The sequence below is a fragment of the Amia ocellicauda genome, chromosome 10 (assembly GCF_036373705.1).
Source record: "Amia ocellicauda isolate fAmiCal2 chromosome 10, fAmiCal2.hap1, whole genome shotgun sequence".
NCBI classification, from domain to species: Eukaryota; Metazoa; Chordata; class Actinopteri; order Amiiformes; family Amiidae; genus Amia; species Amia ocellicauda.
Genome location: NC_089859.1, coordinates 12,063,590 through 12,085,714, shown reverse-complemented (window position 1 = coordinate 12,085,714; position 22,125 = coordinate 12,063,590). Strand labels below are relative to the sequence as shown.

General features: G+C 40.0%; 1 protein-coding gene across 5 annotated transcripts in view; it reads left to right on the top strand.

The window, feature by feature from the left end:
• enox2 (ecto-NOX disulfide-thiol exchanger 2) overlaps positions 1–22,125 on the top strand; it is a 209,965-nt gene that overhangs the window by 176,849 nt on the left and 10,991 nt on the right. For all 5 annotated transcript variants that reach the window (XM_066714985.1, XM_066714984.1, XM_066714986.1 and 2 more), the window contains 5 exons: positions 104–337; positions 5,692–5,904; positions 12,879–12,985; positions 17,831–17,945; positions 20,985–21,175. In XM_066714985.1, coding sequence (XP_066571082.1) covers positions 104–337; positions 5,692–5,904; positions 12,879–12,985; positions 17,831–17,945; positions 20,985–21,175 — 860 coding nt within the window. The remainder of the gene's footprint in view (positions 1–103; positions 338–5,691; positions 5,905–12,878; positions 12,986–17,830; positions 17,946–20,984; positions 21,176–22,125) is intronic.

The following is a 22,125-nucleotide window of genomic DNA, read 5'->3' as shown; positions in this document are numbered from 1 at the left end:
GTGCTCTGTTTTTTAAGGAAGAATGGAGTTTTGTGTGGATGGGATACCTGCACTCCTTCAGCACCTTTCCCATGCCTATCCTCTGTCCATCTCTCTACCTCAGGCTATCGGATCAGGCTAGGCTCCAGCACCGACAAAAAGGACACGGGCCGTCTGCATGTGGACTTCGCACAGGCGCGGGATGACCTGTACGAGTGGGAGTGCCGGCAGCGCATGATGGCCAGAGAGGAGCGCCACCGCCGCCGCATCGAGGAGGACAGGCTGCGGCCGCCCTCCCCCCCGCCTATCGTGCACTACTCTGAACACGAGTGTGGACAGCTGGGAGACAAGATCAAAGGTACACTTTACAAACAGTCCCTCAGTGCTGCTCCATTCTGTACCTCTTTTTGTGTCTCTGTGCCTTTCTCCTTTTATATCCATTAACGTCCTCTGTTTTGGCCTCTCCATTACTTTCTGTGTCTTTATCACCATCAGCCAGTTTCTGTTCTTCACTACCAAACCTAATAAATGTCATAAACATTGAATAGGCTTGGAACAAAAGCAAAATAAATCAAATTTACCAGGCCTCTTTATGTGACATATACAGTGCATCCGGAAAGTATTCACAGCGCTTCACTTTTTCCACATTTTGTTATGTTACAGCCTTATTCCAAAATTGATTAAATTCATTATTTTCCTCAAAATTCTACAAACAATACCCCATAATGACAACGTGAAAGAAGTTTGTTTGAAATCTTTGCAAATTTATTAAAAAAAAAGCACATGTACATAAGTATTCACAGCCTTTGCTCAATACTTTGTTGAAGCACCTTTGGCACCAATTACAGCCTCAAGTCTTTTTGAGTATGATGCTACAAGCTTGGCACACCTATTTTTGGGCAGTTTCTCCCATTCTTCTTTGCAGGACCTCTCAAGCTCCATCAGGTTGGATGGGGAGCATCGGTGCACAGCCATTTTCAGATCTCTCCAGAGATGTTCAATCAGGTTCAAGTCTGGCCTCTGGCTGGGCCACTCAAGGACATTCACAGAGTTGTCCTGTAGCCACTCCTTTGATCATCTTGGCTGTGTGCTTAGGGTCGTTGTCCTGTTGAAAGATTAACCTTTGCCCCAGTCTGAGGTCCAGAGCGCTCTGATGCAGGTTTTCAACAAGGATGTCTATGTACATTGCTGCATTCATCTTTCCCTCGATCCCGACTAGTCTCCCAGCTCCTGCCGCTGAAAAACATCATCACAGCATGATGCTGCCACCACCATGCTTCACTGTAGGGATGGTATTGGCCAGGTGATGAGCGGTGCCTGGTTTCCTCCAGACATGACGTTTGCCATTCAGGCCAAAGAGTTCAATCATTGTTTCATCAGACCAGAGAATTTTGTTTCTTATGGTCTGAGAGTCATTCAGGTGCCTTTTGGCAAACTCCAGGTGGGCTGTCATGTGCCTTTTACTGAGGAGTGGCTTCCATCTGGCCACTCTCCCATACAGGCCTGATTGGTGGAGTGCTGCAGAGATGGTTGTTCTTCTGGAAGGTTCTCCTCTCTCCACAGAGACACGCTGGAGCTCTGTCAGAGTGACCATCGGGTTCTTGGTCACCTCCCTGACTAAGGCCCTTCTCCCCTGATCGCTCAGTTTGGCCAGGCGGCCAGATCTAGGAAGAGTCCTGGTGGTTCCAAACTTCTTCCGTTTACGGATGATGGAGGCCGCTGTGCTCATTGGGAAATTCGATGCTTACCTTATATAGACAGGTGTGTGCCTTTCCAAATCATGTCCAATCAACTGAATTTACCACAGGTGGACTCCAATCAAGTTGTAGAAACATCTCAAGGATGATCAGTGGAAACAGGATGCACCTGAGCTCAATTTTGAGTGTCATGGCAAAGGCTGTGAATACTTATGTACATGTGCTTTTTTTGTTTTTTATTTTTAATAAATTTGCAAAGATTTCAAACAAACTTCTTTCACATTGTCATTATGGGGTATTGTTTGTAGAATTTTGAGGAAAACAATTAATTTAATCAATTTTGGAATAAGGCTGTAACATAACAAAATGTGGAAAAAGTGAAGCGCTGTGAATACTTTCCGGATGCACTGTATGTACCTTTGTGTTTACTGAAGTATGAACAGAATTTATTACAAAGAATTACCTTCATAATCAATGTGCAATTGTTAAAATAAATATTTGACTTATAAACAGAACAGTCCAATCATTTTTAATGCTTTTTATCCCCCTCACTTTCTTCAGTCTATCACTGGATATCAACACAGCATAATACCTACATAGATATTTTTGGATTATTTGTATATATCTATATATTTTTAACAACATCTATTTATTTTTTATTAGGCTAGGTTGTTCATCTGTGACTCTTTGTTTTATATCTGCATGTGAAGAATCTCTAGCTGAACAACTCTAAAAATGCCTGCTGTATCTGAGCTATAATGAAATATTTCAAGCTGTTAAATTTGTGCCTCAGCTCTCAGATGTGCCAGTACACTGGTTTTACCCGGTGTCTTTTTGCTGATTTAAACAAACATGCACTTCAAGTGATGTAAAAAATGAATGTGGAGGAGGTTTCCACTGGTGTGCAGATCGGCATTATTGTTTGTGAACGCCTGCACCAGCATTCGTCTGTAGTTTCTTATGGTGTACAAGCTACATTTTAAGCCACCTAACAAGCCACTAGTTAGGGCTCAAAGTGACACTTTAATCGCCCTATAAATGAATAGCAGGCACTCTGTTTTCATTAAAGCGGGGAACATAAAATGGAAAAATCTGCTGGAATGGAGAATGATCTATAAATTGCCACTCATGTGAAGATGTCTTTTCAAGCAAGTCTGGGTGCAAATGGTGCTTACCATATACAGTGCCTTCTAAAGTTTATACCGTCTTTCAAAATCTTCACCTTTCATTGTCACCCACTCCACAACTTACATGTGAAAAACATATTCTAGAAATGTTGGTTAGATAAGTGCTACCCCCCTTGTAATAGCAATCCTAAATTAGCTCAGGTGTAAGCAGTCATCTTCAAAATCACACACTGAGTTAAGCATCCTCAACCTGAGTTAAATGATAGTGATTCACAAGATTTCAGGGTAAATTCAGCAGTTCCTGTAGGTTCTCTCTGCTGGGAAGTGAATTTAAAAGCAAAGACTTAACTATGAGCATCAAAGAGCTTTCAAAAAAGTTGTTGAGAGGCACTGATCAGGGGATGGGTATTAAAAATATCAAAGTTGCATATCCCTTGTAGCAGCGTTAAAACGATTATTAAGAAGTAGAAGGTGTTTGGCACCTAAATCAGGCCCTCCCTCCAAACTGGAAGACCGAGCAAGAAGGAGACTGATCAGAAAGGCTACCAAGACACCAATGGCAGCTTTGCAAGAGTTACAGGCCAAGACTGGTCAAAGTTTGCATTTGGCAACAATATCCCAATCACTCCACAAATCTGCCCTGTATGGTAGGGTGAAAGGAAGGAAGCCATTACACAAGAAAGCCCACCTTCATTGCATTTGAAGTATGCAATAAAAACATTCAGGAGATTCTTTAGCCATGTGACAAAACGTTTTGTGATCTGATTAAATTAAAATTTAACTCTTTGGCCTAAATGTACAGTATGATGTTTGTCAGAAACCCAGCACAGAGCATCACCCTTAGAACACCATCTCTACTGTGAAGCATGGTGGTGGCAGCATCATGTTATTGGGATGTTTCTGATCTGCATAGACAGGGGCACTTGTCAGTATACAATGGAAAATGAAAGGAGCAAAGTACAGAAAAGTCCTTGAGGAAAAATGGCTGAAACTGGGATGGAAGTTGACCTTTCAGCATGACAGCAACCCGAAGGACACAGACAGAGCTACACTAGAGTGGCTAAGGAAATAAAGGTAAATGTCCTTGGGTGGCCCAGTCAGAACCTCGACCTAAATCCAACTGAAAATGTATGGTATGACTTAATTTGCTGTCCATCAATGCTTCTCAGGGAAATTAGCAGCTTGACCAGTTTTATAAAAAAGAAAATCATAAAGAATGGTCAAATATTGTAAAATCTAGATGTGCAAAGTTGGTAGAGACCTGTCCCAACAAACTCACAGGTCATTGTTGTCATAGGTGCTTCCACCAAGTATTAACTCAGAGGGATGGAGACTAGTTTTTAATTTTTAACAGTTTTCTCCTCAGCAATGTGGAGTATGGTGTTCAGATAACTGAAAAACAATCTTCATTCAAATGCAATAGTCAATTGTTCATCAAAATGTGAAAATATATTGTTTAAAGCAGAGTTGAAGTTGTATTAATAAATCCTTTCAGGAGTAACACTGAAGAGTTTTGAGTATATGTATGGACTGTAAATAAACAAGGGATTTGCCATGTTGTTGTCCTGGCAGTACAGAAACTACACATCAAAAAAATAAACGGATGGACTAAATTTAATCATTTATGACTAGGATGCATTGATTCAGAATTTAACTGGTGATAGATTTTTGATATAAATAATTTGACAGACCCCTGGGTTCTAGCAGTTGGACACATTGTAAATAAATCAGTTGACTTCCAGCACTGTAATTTCAGTCAATCCTTTAACCTAGAGCTTCACAAGACAGGAGAGTAAAACTCCTGATTTGTTTCTTTTTTCCCTTTTATTTTTATAATAAGTTTGCTAAATTAAAAAACATTCCTGATAAACATTTTAGCAACATATCAGTTTGTTTTGGGCAATGTGTGTGATCTTGAAAAGCACAGCAGTGTACCACATGGTATCTAGAGAATGGCACCAGAGAAAATGACTGTGGGCTAGGTGTCTGATTGTGTTATTAACAATGAAAATCAATACAGCATTTTCCCTCTCCCTGCCTTATCTGTTCACGGCAATAAGCAGATAATGCTGGAGGATCCAACGGAATTTTGAAGACAGGAAAAAAACTACTGTGGTTATTGGGAAGGGGGTGTAAAATGGAAGAGGAAAGAGGGGTACATTTTTAAAGATTTCAGCACTTTACAAAATAAATCTGTTAGATAAACCTTCTAGATGCAGGAAAAAGACTACAGCACTTTCTTTCACTAAAGCATTGGATCACAGAATCTAGTTTCCATTAAGTGCAAGCACAAAAGAAGAATCCCTCTCTCCTCCATTACAGCTGCATGCTATACAATAAAGCTTTATCCTTTCATAGCACCGACCCAACAGACTAGAAGCCTAGAATACTTTTTGTTGTATTTGTTGAAAACAGCCTGGATGGAACACAGTTTCTTTCATTGCAGCTGTAGGAACACTGAGACCCAGATAAAGCTCACTGCACTTTTTACATGTGTTTTAAATGTCTATATTGACATGTGTTAAATCCATAATTACTAGATATCATGTCCAAAAAGGTGGTTTGTTTTATCAGTGTTTTTTTGGGCTATGTGCTCATGAATGCTTAGGGTCTACAGCACTGCCAAGAAAAAGGCACAGTGCCAGCATGTTCCATGAAAAATTCTCTATCTTATCTCTGTTACTGTTCATACATTTTGACCTGAATCCACCTGCTGCCTTGTGGAGGACTTGCCTGAAAAGTGTTGCTATAACTGGATGCCAAACAAATTCCATTTTGGCCTCCTAAACTAATTTCACTTGTGACCTGCCACCAAACAACATCTCTGCAAGAGAGAGACCTTCCTCTTAAATTTCTCAAATTATTGTTCACTGTGCCCCCTTTTGCAGATGACTCCAAATTCCCGGATGCGGTCCGTGTCCTGCTGACCTGGGTGGAGCGGGGCGAGGTGAACCGACGAAACGCCAACAACTTCTATTCCATGATCCAGTCCTCCAACAGCCACATCCGCCGTCTCATGAATGAGAAAGCCGCGCACGAGAAAGAGATGGAAGAGGCTAAGGAGAAGTTCAAGAACGCGCTGGCGGGTATCCTGGTGCAATGTGAGTACCACTCAGTAACTCCTACTTCTCTCCTTTCTCCATTTTAGCCCTGCTCAAAGATATTCTGCTCCTCTTCATTACATTATAGATGTTCTACTCCTTAGATGCTTCAGAGTTGTGATGTTATCCTCTACCAGTGGCAGCTCTTCAAGATAGTTTCATACAACTCTTTATGACAGCTGGATACACCATCTATTACAGCTCAGTTGCTCAGAGAAATACATTCCCACACTCACATACGTAAGCACCTGGCTCAAAATTTGAATAGTGTGAAACCATGTACCCAGGTTGATTGTGGGTTGATAGAATATATATACACTCACCTAAAGGATTATTAGGAACACTTGTTCAATTTCTCATTAATGCAATTATCTAACCAACCAATCACATGACAGTTGCTTCAATGCATTTAGGGGTGTGGTCCTGGTCAAGACAATCTCCTGAACTCCAAACTGAATGTCTGAATGGGAAAGAAAGGTGATTTAAGCAATTTTGAGCGTGGCATGGTTGTTGGTGCCAGACGGGCCGGTCTGAGTATTTCACAATCTGCTCAGTTACTGGGATTTTCACGCACAACCATTTCTAGGGTTTACAAAGAATGGTGTGAAAAGGGAAAAACATCCAGTATGCGGCAGTCCTGTGGGCGAAAATGCCTTGTTGATGCTAGAGGTCAGAGGAGAATGGGCCGACTGATTCAAGCTGATAGAAGAGCAACTTTGACTGAAATAAGCACTCGTTACAACCGAGGTATGCAGCAAAGCATTTGTGAAGCCACAACACGTACAACCTTGAGGCGGATGGGCTACAACAGCAGAAGACCCCACCAGGTACCACTCATCTCCACTACAAATAGGAAAAAGAGGATACAATTTGCACAAGCTCACCAAAATTGGACAGTTGAAGACTGGAAAAATGTTGCCTGGTCTGATGAGTCTCGATTTCTGTTGAGACATTCAGATGGTAGAGTCAGAATTTGGCGTAAACAGAATGAGAACATGGATCCATCATGCCTTGTTACCACTGTGCAGGCTGGTGGTGGTGGTGTAATGGTGTGGGGGATGTTTTCTTGGCACACTTTAGGCCCCGTAGTGCCAATTGGGCATCGTTTAAATGCCACAGCCTACCTGAGCATTGTTTCTGACCATGTCCATCCCTTTATGACCACCATGTACCCATCCTCTGATGGCTACTTCCAGCAGGAAAATGCACCATGTCACAAAGGTCGAATCATTTCAAATTGGTTTCTTGAACATGACAATTAGTTCACTGTACTAAACTGGCCCCCACAGTCACCAGATCTCAACCCAATAGAGCATCTTTGGGATGTGGTGGAACGGGAGCTTCGTGCCCTGGATGTGCATCCCACAAATCTCCATCAACTGCAAGATGCTATCCTATCAATATGGACCAACATTTCTAAAGAATGCTTTCAGCACCTTGTTGAATCAATGCCACGTAGAATTAAGGCAGTTCTGAAGGCGAAAGGGGGTCAAACACATTATTAGTATGGTGTTCCTAATAATCCTTTAGGTGAGTGTATATATATTTAAGTAAAATAATTATTTTAGTATTAATATGAATATTAATCATATGAATTAATATTAAGAATATTAAGAACAAATATTGAGGACAGCAAAGTGAAACTACTCCGCATGAACAAATATATTATATGTGTTTAAATTAAAAGTAAAAAGCCTTCTAATGTGGAGGGAAAAAGTAAAAGTTAAAAATAAAACATAAAGTGTTTTGTCCTCATACAGGGATCAATGATCAGATTGTCTAAGGACACTGGGTTAGAACAGTATGTGCATGAAACTGACATTTACACGTTTTGAGTGGGGAACATTTTTAGACTGATAATATCGTTCTCGCAAAGCAAATTTATAATAGTGCATGGAAAAGTAGGGGCTTGAGTAATAAGCCTAACAAAATTGATTTAAAAAATAGTGATTAGCTAACTAACTCATTAAAAATATGAAGTGTATGGTTAAAGAAGTTACCAGTATGGTCGTGTAGACATGGCCCATCCCTGCATCTAGGTTCTGTGCACTTCTGTGACGGTGAGTCGCTCGAACCCCCTTGGTCCAGTCTCAGTGTGAAACCACTTAGCCGTCCAGAACCTTGGTGGTGTTCAAGCCAGGTCAAGCATGCTGTTGTGAAAGGGGCACGCACACTTGGCACCGAGTAATACAGGCTTACTTTGAGAATACTTCAAGTAACAATGACTGCCTTCAGGAGACAGGATTATCATCAGTGATTGCAATAATCAATTTAGGATTACTCTTTGACAGCAACTGTCCTGAGAGAGTCCATTACCTTTATGGTCGGAAAGGCCATCTTCAACAAAGCCATACCTTTAATGGACCACTGCATCATTACAGCATCTGAAACTGTAATATGTGCCACAAAGCAGTTAAGCAGCAATCAAGAATAGCTTTATGAATACTTATAATCCTCAAAAAATTAGCTATAACCCAACATATACCATTTTGCATTAGTGCCGGCAATATTGAAACTTACCTAACCCCCCCACCTGCTAATGTTTAAACCTCGAGTCCAACAAGCTGTACACTCATTGATTTTGCTACAGGGTTCAAGGTGAGCTGACCTCTCAGGCTGCAGTCTTGAGTTAACACCATTCCTCCTAAATCTCTTTTCTTTGTGTCCTGCACTTTTGCATCTCTTTAACCCAACCTGCACAAGCTCTACTTTTCTGTAGTTTAATACTGCTGTCTAGTTAAAATGAAGAAGAAGAAAATAAAAAAAGAAGATAAGGAGCTCAGGCACTGACTCTTACTTCAAGGAACACTCAAACCCGTATAGTGACAAGATTTTTGACAGTCCCTGATACTGATTTTTCACATCAAGCTACTCTTTCAAGAACAAAGACACTGAGCCAAATTGAGTCCATGATACCATGTATAAATACTCTTCATTATTCTTTCTATTTACCCCCCCCCCTCTTGTAAGTTAAAAATCAACAACCTAGAACAGGTAATCTACACAATAGCTTTCTGAATTCGTTTTTTTTTCTTTTTAGTGTAGACAATGTAGGCATATGTCTATCTCTTCCGAACTCAATTAAGCAACAATCAAAAACTCTTAACAGATGGTAAAGACAGCTTCTTTCTTTGTCTTTCCCCCTTTCATTGTGTGCATCTTTCCCATTAAATAAAGTGTGTACACTGGCATTATGTATCTGTTGTGGATTTAAGTTGAAAAATAAAATGTTTTGGGGACAAAAGGTAAGTCTTCTGGAGGTCTTTATCAAGGATGAAGTTCAGTAAATTCAATTCAGGTAGAGTATGTGAACTGTGCTTCTAATGGACATTTATTTTTAAAAGCTTAGAGGTGTTTTTTTTTTATAAAGAAAACTGGACCATAAACAGCGTAAAACAATATTGATTTGTACATGCTCTAGCTTAAAAATACATACTTAATGGAATTACTACAGTTTTGTTCTACTAGTTAATTTCTGGGCAACTGACCTGAAGGAGTTAAATCTGCAATAGAGTCAAAGTAAGTAAAATAATATCAACGACAACAACAACAATAATAAAAATAAAAACATATGCCAAGACAATTTACTTTTATAACACACCCCTGCCAGACAAGGCATTAGACCAGAGCTCCTTTCATCATTTCCATTACAGGACTTTGGTCTGTCCACTTCCATAATAATGTAATTGACTATTATTGTGCATTGGTTCTCTCATTGAAGAGGGGACTAACAAATCCCAGCAGTGAGGGAGCTCAGAAGGGCTCGTGTAGAGCAGCTCTATAGAAGATTGTTATGTCAAGCAGTGTCAGCACAGCAGCAATCCCACAGGCAAAGCACGATAAAGTATACAGTACCACAATGCAATTACTAATATCAAACACTTACTTCTGTGCATATATTTATCTTTCACTCCAATTTCAGTTTTGCTGATTGTGAGTATGTGGTTGGGGTGGAGGGAGGGGTATTTTGTTATATTTTAATGATATTTTACTTCTACCTTCTGATGCTTAGCAGTATGTGAAGGTAGATAAATTAATTTGTATGTAGTGATCTGTGAATAGAAAAAGATAACCTTATAAAGATTAGTATCAATTCAGAATTAATTTTCTTTTTTTGTAGGGGTTGAAAAAACAAGTAGCACTTGTAAACAAAACAAAATTGCTGGAGTATGTTAATGGAAGTGGTTGCTAAGGGGTTGAGAATTATAAAGGCAATCCAAATGGACTTCCACTCTGGTTTCCAGGTGATGATGCCTTTTACTTTTAGTGCTTCATCAGGAAATGGATGTTACCCCATAATAAGGCAGATGTGCCTAAGTACCTTACCTTTTTACCCTATAAATGTGATAGGGAAACTGATCTTAAAAATACTAAGGGAAGAATTTATATAAATATGTAATTAATTGTTTTCTTTTATATCCCATTGCAATATGCATAATATGTTATATACAATAATATTTCTTAACTGTATTTATCAGTAATTGCTTAGATTGTTTATTTGTTTTCTGGAAAGGGATGCAAACATACCAGAATACTGTTTTTTAACCAGCAGCCTCAGTAGGCACACATACCTTTAGGATATCAGCTTTTTAAACAAATGAGTTGTTTTCTTTCATTATTATCTTTCAGTAGGCATTTTCAATGTTGCTGTAATGAGAGCAGGATTCCTCGGAAATATGCAAAACCTGTGAAATGGGGATTTGTTTTTATTTAGTTTTGAATACAAATAGACCAAAAAGTTAATAAGTGCCATGCAACAGCATTAGTGAAGACTGCAGTGTGTCACAGGAGAAAGGTAGGACGATATCTAATTAATAGGTCCTAGCTTTATATGTGCATTTAGTTTCCAGAGAAGCTTTTGCAGGTATGGGTGCGTGGGCTGTGTTTGCGAGACAGGTTCTGCAGACTGAGCCCCGCAGGCTGTCAGCTCTCTGCAATTGGGCGGCCAGTGAGGGAGGGCGAGGGCTCTCTTCACACACTCCTCTGCCTTCCCCATCGATTGTTTCCGTCAAATTAAAGGACGCTAAAGTAGTTATCGATCTTGACAACATCCTTTCACTTCAGCTCCTCACTGTCTCGGTGAGGGGAAGAGCCTGCCTCATTGACACAGAACCATTTATTAACAGCGATTGTAATAAAAGTCTTGAAGCAAATGCTCCTTTATTTGCCAGTGGAGGAGGGACCCAAACTCTGCTGAAGTTCAATGATAAAAGTGTTCTCTTGAAGCATCTCAAAGGGAAATTTGTCTATCTGAAAAATGTACATAGCACAGACATGGAGATACATCTCACACAATCCTTCCCAGATTTGAAAATGCTCCGTTATTAGCAGCTGTGACAGTGGACAATTTCCTGAGTCAGAGTTGTCATGCTGCACGGTATTAGTATTTTGGCTGTGACCTACTCTAGGTGTTGCATCTCAACACAGAATAGCTCCAAAGGACAAGCAATCTGTTTTGAGCAGTCCTGCCGTCTGGAGTGTGTGCGGTTCAACAGCAGCGTTGGCAACCCCTCCAGATCTACTGCAGTTCTCCACCAGCTGGACACAAGTCAGCACTTCCCATTGGGATTAGCTTTTTTTTTTCCAGTTTCATTCTTTTCCCTGGGAAAAAACAGGCCTCAGCTGTCAAGCAGTTTATGGTAACTAGCATCAAGTCTTCCGAGTCAAACACAAAAAGCACATTTAGTTTTGAACTTGTACAAACATAACTGCCTGATTTAATTTGAAATCAAATGTGGATGGAAACCCATCAGACCAGAGGAGATGGTGTGAATTCAGTTCATTTTGCCATCAAACCCCCTTACTACAATATGTTGAACCAGGGGACACAAACATACGCAAACTCTCACAAGCAGAGACACATGTTTTCCCATGACTCATACCTCGTATTAAAATAAAATGAGTTGGTTAACAGCTTGCCTACACTGTGCTGACATCTGCTGTGATAGCTTTGACAGCGTGAGAGTGCTGCTTACTGTCAGAGGTGTGTTATAAACTATAAGTTATCGCTGCATGAAATTAACGGCTTACAGTGGTCATATTCTGTCCTGAACTTGTGGTTTAGGGTTTTAAACCTGATATATAAAATAATATATATTTATTTTCTTTATTTATATATCTATATGTATGTTTTCTTTGGGGATTAAATCACACTTGAATTGCTGTGGAATATAAAAACAGTGACTCATGCAGGAAGATTTATCAGTTCTAGAGGGGTTGCATTAGTGAGTTGTCATTAATGCTACTTTCTTTCTAATTTACCATAAAAAGGGTAATGAGATGAACTCAACTCAAAAAAGAAATTTGATTAATTAAGATTGAATCCCCCACCCCCAGATAAAAAAGACTAGCTTATGACTGTTGAGTGTGAGTCAGAGTGCAGGTGAAGTTATATATCATCCAAAAATGAAGATGAGATGGTGGAAAGGGATTTTCTTGTGAAGTTGGCCCCAGTTTGATTGCTGTCTTGATATATTTCTTGCTTACATCCCCAACACCATTCTACTATACATTTGGGGATTTGTTTGTGTGTGATAACATCCCCAAGAAAGAAACAGCCAGTTGACCTGCTTACTTGACAGATTTCTATATACAATGCAGGTACAGGCGTTTACTCCTTCACACATCTCTGTATCCATGTATATATTTATATTTGACTGTTTTCCAAGATTCCTGAAGTCCTGGCCAGTGGTAAGCCGGCTCTGTTTCATGCAGTGTGCAGCACCGTCTGGTGTTTAGGGATGCAGTCATCTTGTGGTGGGACCGTGGGCCTTCTCAATTTGTCATGGTCCTCACACCCCTCCGCTTGACATGACCCAAAACCAAAACACAGCACTGTGCTGTAACGGAGAGTACAGCGTGACTGCCTACCTACCTGATTCCACTTTTTTACTCCTCTGCTCCTTCCCACTTGCCCGCTCTCTGGACGGTACAAACTGGGTTCGCTATCTGACCGGCCCGGCTCATCACCACAGTTGAGCAGATTGTGTCTGTATTCCACGCTGCTTCCAAACAAAAGGCATGGGACCATTTCTCGAAAGCCCAGCGCAAGAACCTGGACATGTGGCGCAAACAAGCAGAGGTTGGTCTTTTTCTTAATTATTTTCTTTTTAATATTATTATACTTTATTTAATTTTTATTTGTTCAGTTTTGTTCTGTCTGTCAGCAGGACCTTTCTCCATTTCCCCCTCCCTCCAAAACTACCCCTCCACCCTCCTCCCACACACACACACACACACACACACACACACACCTCCCCCTGTTTTCTCTAGAGTTCAATCTTTGCTTTTTAACAGAGTATTGATTTTTGGAGTTTAGCAGGGAATTAAGTCTGATAAATGCTCCGGTGCTTTGTAGCACTATGAGAAACCCAGTCAGTGTGTTGTTTGTAATCATCTAGGACTGTTATGCCCAGACCTCCTGCTCCATTGAAGGTAACACAGTTGACTGAGTTTTCATTCTGAATAGATTCTTAAGGGTGCTGATTCCTTGTCCATAGAAAAGGTAAAGCTCCAGACACACAATAACATTTAGGTAACAGGATTTCATCATATTACACCTCAAAAGGGAATTCTATTTTTATATCTACCGAGCTGTGTTCAGCGGGATGAGATTTTAAATGTATTAATGATTCATGCGTTCCAGTCCCTCAGTATCTTCACTTACATCACGAAACGTCAGCTTCAGTGTAGTTCACAGTAACAGTGTGTTTTCCTTCGTGCTGTTTTTGTTTTTACTAATTAACATTCTAGGGACACCAATCCTTAGACTGAAAGATTAAATTAATGAGCTGTCAAGCCCTGAATTAATTAATGATCAGTCAAGAAAAAATATAGTTTATTTATTAAATATCTGGTCAGAAACTGAAGTTATAATGTCTTCAGGCTTGCTTGGTGTGTTCAGTGAGTCTCTCTTGATCAGTGTTCAGCTGTTTCCCTTCTCTACCGCCTTTTCATTTGCTGATTTTCTAACAGACAGCATCCTTAACCATTAGCAAAGATGCGATATCCATTATAAGAAAGCTGACCTTGTCGTATCTGTATCTCTGTCTATATATATACCTATGGCTATGCCTATATTTATCATTATATCAACTAAATTCGTTCTGGTTATTTTCTCTCAATTACTCAGTTCAGAAACTGGAGGAAAGGGTAGAGATGCATTACAATATCGGTAATCGGCCTCTTTGATTAATTACAAAACCATCTGATGTTTAAATAGACAATTGTGCTATTTTCAGTTTGATAGTCCTTTTGTGACTATGCAATCATAAAGCAGACACGCATATGGTAGTGAAAGGGTCGATTTGTGTTTCTAATGGGACGATATGGAACACTGCACTTCAGCAATAGCGTCCAGCATGTGGCAGATGTGTAGTAAGTGTAAAATGTTTTTTGTGATCCCAGATGTGCCTGGTTCATGTGTCATTCTTTTATATCTTCAAGCCCCATCAATGTCCTAAACCTTCTACCTGTACGATGCTCTCTTTTTTAACAGTTGCATCTGTACAGTGAGTTGATACAGTAAATGAAATGACTCAATTATTCTCAATCTTGAATGTTCTGAGAGTGAATTTTTCAGTATTTAAATATAGTTTAAATTTTACATAGCTGTTGTGCATCACCTTGGTGTATATACCAAGAGGTTTTGAAATTTTAAATGTAGATACAAATATAAAGCATGTACTAAAGTTGTCTCTAGAATCCTTAAAGATAATGATATATGCTTCACTGGAGAGCTCCCTGTTTAAGCATTTGCAAGGGATTTTAGTACATTTTATATTTATATATAACAGTTATATAGTACAATATATTTTGTATAATCATGCCTCTCGTTAAATATGTGTTTATGAATATTTCTAGGTGTTTGTAAACCTTAGTTCTATAAACTGCAAAGGAACTTGTAGCAAAGCTCATAATGATTCTAAAATTAAGGAGCACAGCTACTGGGCACAAGCAGTGTGCATCCTGGATAACAACAACTCAAATCACACTGAATAATTGGCAGTTGGAAAGGGATACATATATTGGAATAAATGTACATCAGTCTGTCACGTTATGAATGATAATGTCAATTCCACAGTGATGCACCAGCAGCCTCTCATTCTGTGTCCCTCTCTTTTTATATTATTTTAAATTATTAACCTAAAAAGGTCTTTTTGTAGTCAATGTGACATTTTTTTGAGTGATTTTAAAAGACTGAATGTCCTTTTGCTTTTTTTTTTTTTTTTTTTAACCAAAGAAGCAATTTTTGGGTGGTTTAAATGGAGTTCATTACTACTCGTTAATAGCCTCATTATTTAATGTCAGCTTGTCTCCGTGTTGCCGAGGAGTATATTCTGGCTTAAAGCACAAAAGAGTAGTTTCTACAGGAAGGTTGAATGGTCGGGTGGCTCAGTCACCCCAGTCCCAGTATTCATATCAGTGTTTGTCATTGGTTTCATGATCATGCTCTTCAACATTAATCTAACTGTTCTTCAGCCATTTTAGGCTTTTTTTTGTCTCTCTCTGCGATCACCCCTTCTCTTCGTGTTAAGCTCTGTGTTTATATCTTGTGTTTATTACTCTTTTTGCTTGCTTCTTTTTATCAGCCTATCCATCTGTATTCTCTCCTTGTGTGGAAAATTGAAACATTTTCAGGCGATTGGCTTCCCGAGAAGGTTTTTTTTATTGTTTTTTTTGCATTATAAACCGCTTTTTCTTACTTAATAGATGCAATATTGTGTCTATATTCGGGATTTGAGTGTCTGCCTTAACAGGAAAACAGCATCCTTGTTGTTTTTTTGTTTTGATGTGTTTGGTAAACCACTACGACTGCCAACCCACACTGAAAAGTAGCCTTCCTCCTTCTACTTACCTTCTCCCTCTCCCCATGGCCCTTTCAGACTGTAGAATGCATCTGCTGCCCCCAGGACCTTGACATCACATCTCTCTGTCTGCTACGCATCAGCAGACACAACCCGCAATACAAATTAAAATCAGACCGCCGCAGGAATGATTATACATGAAATGTTTTTGCAGCCTCCCTGATTGAAACGCTCAGTAGCACAATCACTGTAAGGGCTGTGATGCCACTTCGAGCAACTGATTCAATGACTTTGTGTAGGAGACAGTTTAAAAAAAAAAAAAAAATCTCCAGATTATTTTTTTAATAATAATGAGTCTGGATGTGTGAAACCTGTGAATAATAGCTGGAAAGCATGACCTGAATCTGGCCCCTGACACAACTTCCCTCTCCACCCAAAACAAAATCTTCCATTTAATCTTCTTAGATCTTCAAAAAGTGGTATGAGAAGCTACTTTTTTTTTTTCCTCTCAAGACCAAACAAATCATGTCTATATATACAAAAATAACAGATGGCTCTTAATTGGCTTCACGGGATGGTTTGTGTATTGTTTGTAAGCAAATCTCTGTCTGGTACATATTTGGTAAATAGATGTGTCCTTCAAGGCCTTTGGACAGAGTCAGGCTTGCTGTTAACTTGTTAATGGAAGGTAAGGTCCCGCTTTCACACCCACACTAGACACTCGTCCTGTCCTCCGTACTCGGTAAGGGGTTTTCTGATTGAGTATCGATGTCCCCTCAGTGGACAGGAGCTCAGTCTCTAGGTAAGTCAGATAGGCTTTCTCTTGTGCCTTCTTGGCTTTGGTAAGTAATAGTCTAAAACACTGTTCACAGCTTTAATTGAAAAAGATGACCCTAATGATATACATCTTCTGTCGACTGTAGTGTGATATAAGCGTAAAGATGGTTTTCTGTTTCATCTGATTGCAAATACTTCAATTCAAGTCATTCAAGATTGGATTGGACTGACATATGGCATGAACTCAATCAATTTTCCACAGATTGTACCGATATACACCCACGCATCATCTTTGTGTGTCTGAGTGTCCCGAGAAGAAGCATAATTGACAGATTGAAAAGATCTTCCATTTGTTAAAAAAAAGAAAAGAAAAATAGAAAGAAATCATGGAAAGCAGGACTAAATATCTTAACTGAAACAAGAGCAGGAATCCCTGTCTTGACCGTTGTGTGCCTGGGGTTTGATTGAGATTGCATGGAGGGGTGTACGTATCACTGCCCTGAACTGCAGGTAACCATACTTTGCTATTCGATTTGTGTAGGAAACCCATCTCTTTACATGGGAAAATCCATGGTCTGTGGGCAGCTTTAACACTGTTTTTTTCTGTTTCAGGGTTATATGTGTTTCTCTAGATTTCCTTTTTGTTACGTCCTAGACAGTTTGTTCTACCTGATTCACCCCATGTAGACCTTTATGAGATCATGTCTTCTAACACAAAGGACAGATGGCAATGTTTATTTATGTTTATTTCTGGAATATTTTCCATTCAGTCTTCAGTATCAACATGGGAGTCTACATTGCTATAGTGTTACACATCATTATTTTGTGCAATTTCTCTATTAGCTAGATAACAACACTTTAGGCCTCCTCTATCATGTGCGGAGGTTCAGTAGGGCCAGGGAGGACATCTGCTCCCGTCTCCCAGGCCTCCTGCTCCTGCCACAGGCTGCACTGCCCAGGCACAGTGGCTCCAGCAGGGCCGGCGAGAGAAGGACCATATGCACTGCACTCAGCCCCACAAACAGCAGCCAGACAGACATAGATAATGATAATATACTTCCAGCAATATCAGGAAAATGGTATAAAAACACACAGGCGCAGATGCGCACTACAGTATCGTGTAGTTATGTTTGTCTATATCTATATTAAATTACACAATTCAGTTATAAAATATGCACAAATAAATGACATGAAGTAACTGAAGATTTTACTTGTACCTATACCTATTTTCCATACATACATTTCTTTGCTAAATATTTGTATTTGGAGAGCTCCTGCTAATTGGTCTTGTAGATACATTTTAGGAAAACCACCTTCTCCTCACCACCTTCCCCTTTCTGCAGGAAATACGCAATATCCACAACGAGGAGCTGATGGGAATCCGGCGAGAGGAGGAGATGGAGATGTCGGATGATGATATGGAGGATTCCCCAGATAGCAAAGATTCTGATGACACAGGTATCTCAAATGGTCTGCAGTACGTGGGGTGTCAAAACTGGACATGTAGTCATGGCTAGAAACACCTGAGCAGCTCAAATATTAAAAGCCTCTGCTTAGAGTGCAGGTTGGGCCCTATAATCCAGAAAACACTGGGTTTGCATCAGCACAATCACTGTCAGTCTGTGACCGGCAGCTCCCTGGCTGAGGGCCGCTGGGGTTGAGTGAGTTTAAAATCTTCTGTGGCTTCATAGGAAACCCTGTGGCTTGTAAGCCATCTATGAACTTGCAGTCAGTAAGAGTGTGTAGTTTTCCAGCTCCCTGTGCTAGTATGCAGGTTGTAGTAATGAGCTGAGTTGAAATTTAGGAATATAAATAAAACATATTTGGCATGTCCAAAGAAAAACGAACACCAGAGACATAATTAAGCCTTGGAAAAGCCTGGAGTGCAAGTGGTCTGAAAGTATCCCACTGTGAAGATGTTAACTTACTGAGCTTACTCTGGGGAAACAAGGGATGTCTTCCGAAGAGCTTCTGTAATAGCATTCATGAAGTGAATGAAAGATCTTTTTAGAGCAAACATTAAGCAAATAACTACATAGATAAATGTGAAATTATGTGAATTTATAAAGTTATTGCACTTGCTATGCCGTGATTACATTATGCCATCCGGTAAAAGAATTTCAGTGCAACAATAGTTGACTGATTCTGTCCGGTAAGTGGTTTGTATAAGTCAATGGCAAGCACCTACAGAGACAACTTAATTGCATCTTTCTCTGCTATTTCATTGGGTGCTAGGCTGTCGGGGCTAATGCACTGCCTTTCTCCCTATCTGCTCCGTTCTCAGAGCTGCAGTTCCCTGACGGATAATCTAACAGCTATTCTGCCTCTTGTTCTACACAACGGGGCACTCTTTTGTCAAATAGAGCCATCTGCATTGGGCTTAATGGAGCTTACGAAGTAGCTTTCCTCCCCGAAGGTTTAAATTCAGAGTAATTCGAGAGCTCTTCCTTTCGTGTATAAAAGCGTTTCCAGAGTGCAGGAGGATAACTGACTGACCCTTGCTGGCTGAAAGCGAGGCTGATAAAACACTCTCGGTCAGCACACCGAACCATGGAGCTGTTTTGTGCCCTGACCCGGCCCAGTAAGAGCTGTCCTGCTGAGCGAATAGGCTTCCAACTACTGCTACTCTTCGAGATTGGCCTCAGGAACTGCACCGTACAAAATAACTCTGAAATAAATAAGATATTACAGCAGTAACGATCTGTTAGAGTTTCTAATATGACACAATGCTTGTTAATGTGTAAATGTATGTTAATGTAATCATTAATTTACCACATCATGAATCCTGTTATTCTTCACATGCAGCCTTATTTATAAAAAATGAAAGAGGGGCATCAAATATTTGAAGCACTCCAGCATAAAATATCCCTATAACCATGGTTATGTGACATTATAATTATATAATCATATTTGAATGTATCACTATTTATATTAAGTATTTGTATGTGGGTTTATGCAACATTTTGATAAACTATAGTAGAGCCTTGTCCCTAACAGTTTTTGCTTTATTCAATTTAAATTGAAAACTCTATAGAGTGGGGGTACATACATTCTTATTTCCCAGATGAATCCCCTTTAAGATGTTTTATGCTGACAAGTATCACTTTAAACCTGAGTAATTTGTTAATGGCCAGATTAGAATTCCTGCCTTTTCCTTCATTTTCATTCCCACCCCCCAAGAAGTAATCAATGATGAAGCTTCTCCTGACAGTGTGAATTAGATCTCTTCCCTGCATGTAACATAGTCTATTTATTTTCTGAATGATGTCCGAGTTTATTATAAATTAGTTCATCCGATTGTCAAGGTTGTGAAGGAGGCACAGATCAGAAAAATAAAACCATTTAATATATCTTTTGACAAGATAATACGTTGGTACATGTTATTGAGATTAATATCTTTTCTACTGATCGGCAAAGAATAGCAAAATGGCCTAAATAACCTTCCTCTCAATTACAGGCTTCCTTACATTTTTATGAATGTGGCCTCAATACAGACGTGTATGGACATGTATTGAAATTGCCCTGTATTCAGATACAACTTTAATGTTGATTATCGGAGAAGAATTTGTCTGGTTGACTGAAACACTCAGCTTCTTTCACAGAAATTGTCAGTCACCCACATGCTTACGTATTCCAAACATACCTTATAATAGTGAGTACAATGGGTATTAATATCAAACCACACAGTGCTTTAAGGTAAGCTTGAAGCATTTACTGTTGAGTTTTTTTTTTTTTTTTTTTTTTTTTTAAGCTAAACTGGTGGTGACTGTTAATGTGTTTCCAAGTGAAATGATGGCTGATGCATTAGCAGTACCTTAGTGGTTCGCCCTTTGTTGTGTGTGAATAAAAATGGGGCATTGCGCTAATGCAGTGCTCTGCCACACTGAACCTTGATCAGCTGAAAACTAGGGCAAGAAGATCTGAATAACGGGGAAAGGCCACACTGCATAATTGTAATTAGAAATAACTGCTAACAAAGGAAACTGCACATTAAGTTAGATTTGCAGTGAAGTTCTAACTGATGGCTTTTATTTAATGCTCCATATTTATTTATAGTTAGATATCCATGAATACAAAATGAGCTTCAGTGCTGTTAGACAACCTTGCAGGCTTTATTTAATAAAATATGAACTCCAGATTCCCAGCAATCCTTCCACTGGCTCTTCCCACCTCTGGCTGGGTCGGCCCCAAGTCCCATTTCCTCTGTATGCTGACAGTAGATGCTCTTACAATGATGCCTGTACAGCTTTGACTCTCCCCTAGTCTCTTGAGCGTTGTCACTTTCAGCTGGATCAGACCGGTTTGATCTCGGCCCCTCCTCCATGTTCTCTATCGATTGCTTCTGTCACCAGTGTTTCAATCAACCTTGTGCCTTTCCTGCACTCCTTCACCTATCCCTGGCACATGCCATTTCTCACTGACCCGTTGTTCTGGGTCTCTCTTTTTGGACCATCTCCCTGTCTTCATTTCACTCTCTCTCCCGTCCCCTTCCTGCAGGCCTGGCAGCCCAGGCCGAGGCTCTGAAGGAGGAGAACGACAGCCTGCGTTGCCAGCTGGACGCCTATCGCAACGAGGTGGAGCTGCTGAAGCAGGAGCAGGGCAAGTTGCTCCCCTCCCGCAGCGAGGAGGACACCACACGCCAGCAGCAACTCAGCTTCCTGCAGCAGGCCCTGCAGGGCATGCAGAAGGTAGACAGACTGCGTGGGCTTGTGAACGCACGCAATGATCAAAAAACAGCTAATACAGCCACTGGTGTATGTGCTGTCCAACACACTAATACAACACTAGCACATGCCAGGTGTATAAGCTTCACTCTTAAACACACACGCACACTCACCTACACACACACACTCACACACACACACACGCACACACCATCAACTTTCAAACATATACTCCTTTACACCCTACTGGCAAACAAAGGGTAAAAAAATTCTGCAAACATAAGTGCACCCTGAGAAATATCCTCAGACAACAAACCTTTTCAACTTTGCTAGTGAATTTCTCTCTTCATTTCATATTGATCAGATACCTCTGGTTACTACAGATGGCCGACCTTTGCTGTAAAACAAAACAGCACATAAATGCACAGTGTTCTTCCAGTGAAAGCCATACCGCAACACTGAGACACCATTTTATTCTGAAAAATATGTAAATGTCACAAACAATTATATATTTCATTATATTGTGTGTGCAATGATGAGTTTTTTGTGTGCCAACAAACCTGCTCGAAGTTAAGCATGAAAATAATCTGAGTCTCAGGCCATTTTTTGGCATTAAAAATGCAGCTTTGCATTACTGGAGCATCACTGATCAGAGCTGGAAAGCCATAGTATTGAGGTATTTCCAGAGAGTATGCTATCATTGTACTTACATGCAATAGAATAAACAATTTATAGCGCTGAATACTACAAAATAATAAAACGGGTAGGCTTTGAAGTATACTGCAATGGCAAATACATATCCTGGACTGGATGTGGGATTTTTTTATGTAACTGGACATAGACTCCTAGTGTTCTCCCACTTCAGCACATTCCCTGCCAGGCCAGTGATAATTATCTTGCCATCACTATAAGGGCTTCTGTTCTAAGATTAGGTTAACCTTTTCTATTAAAGCACAGTTCTGACTTGTACAAGG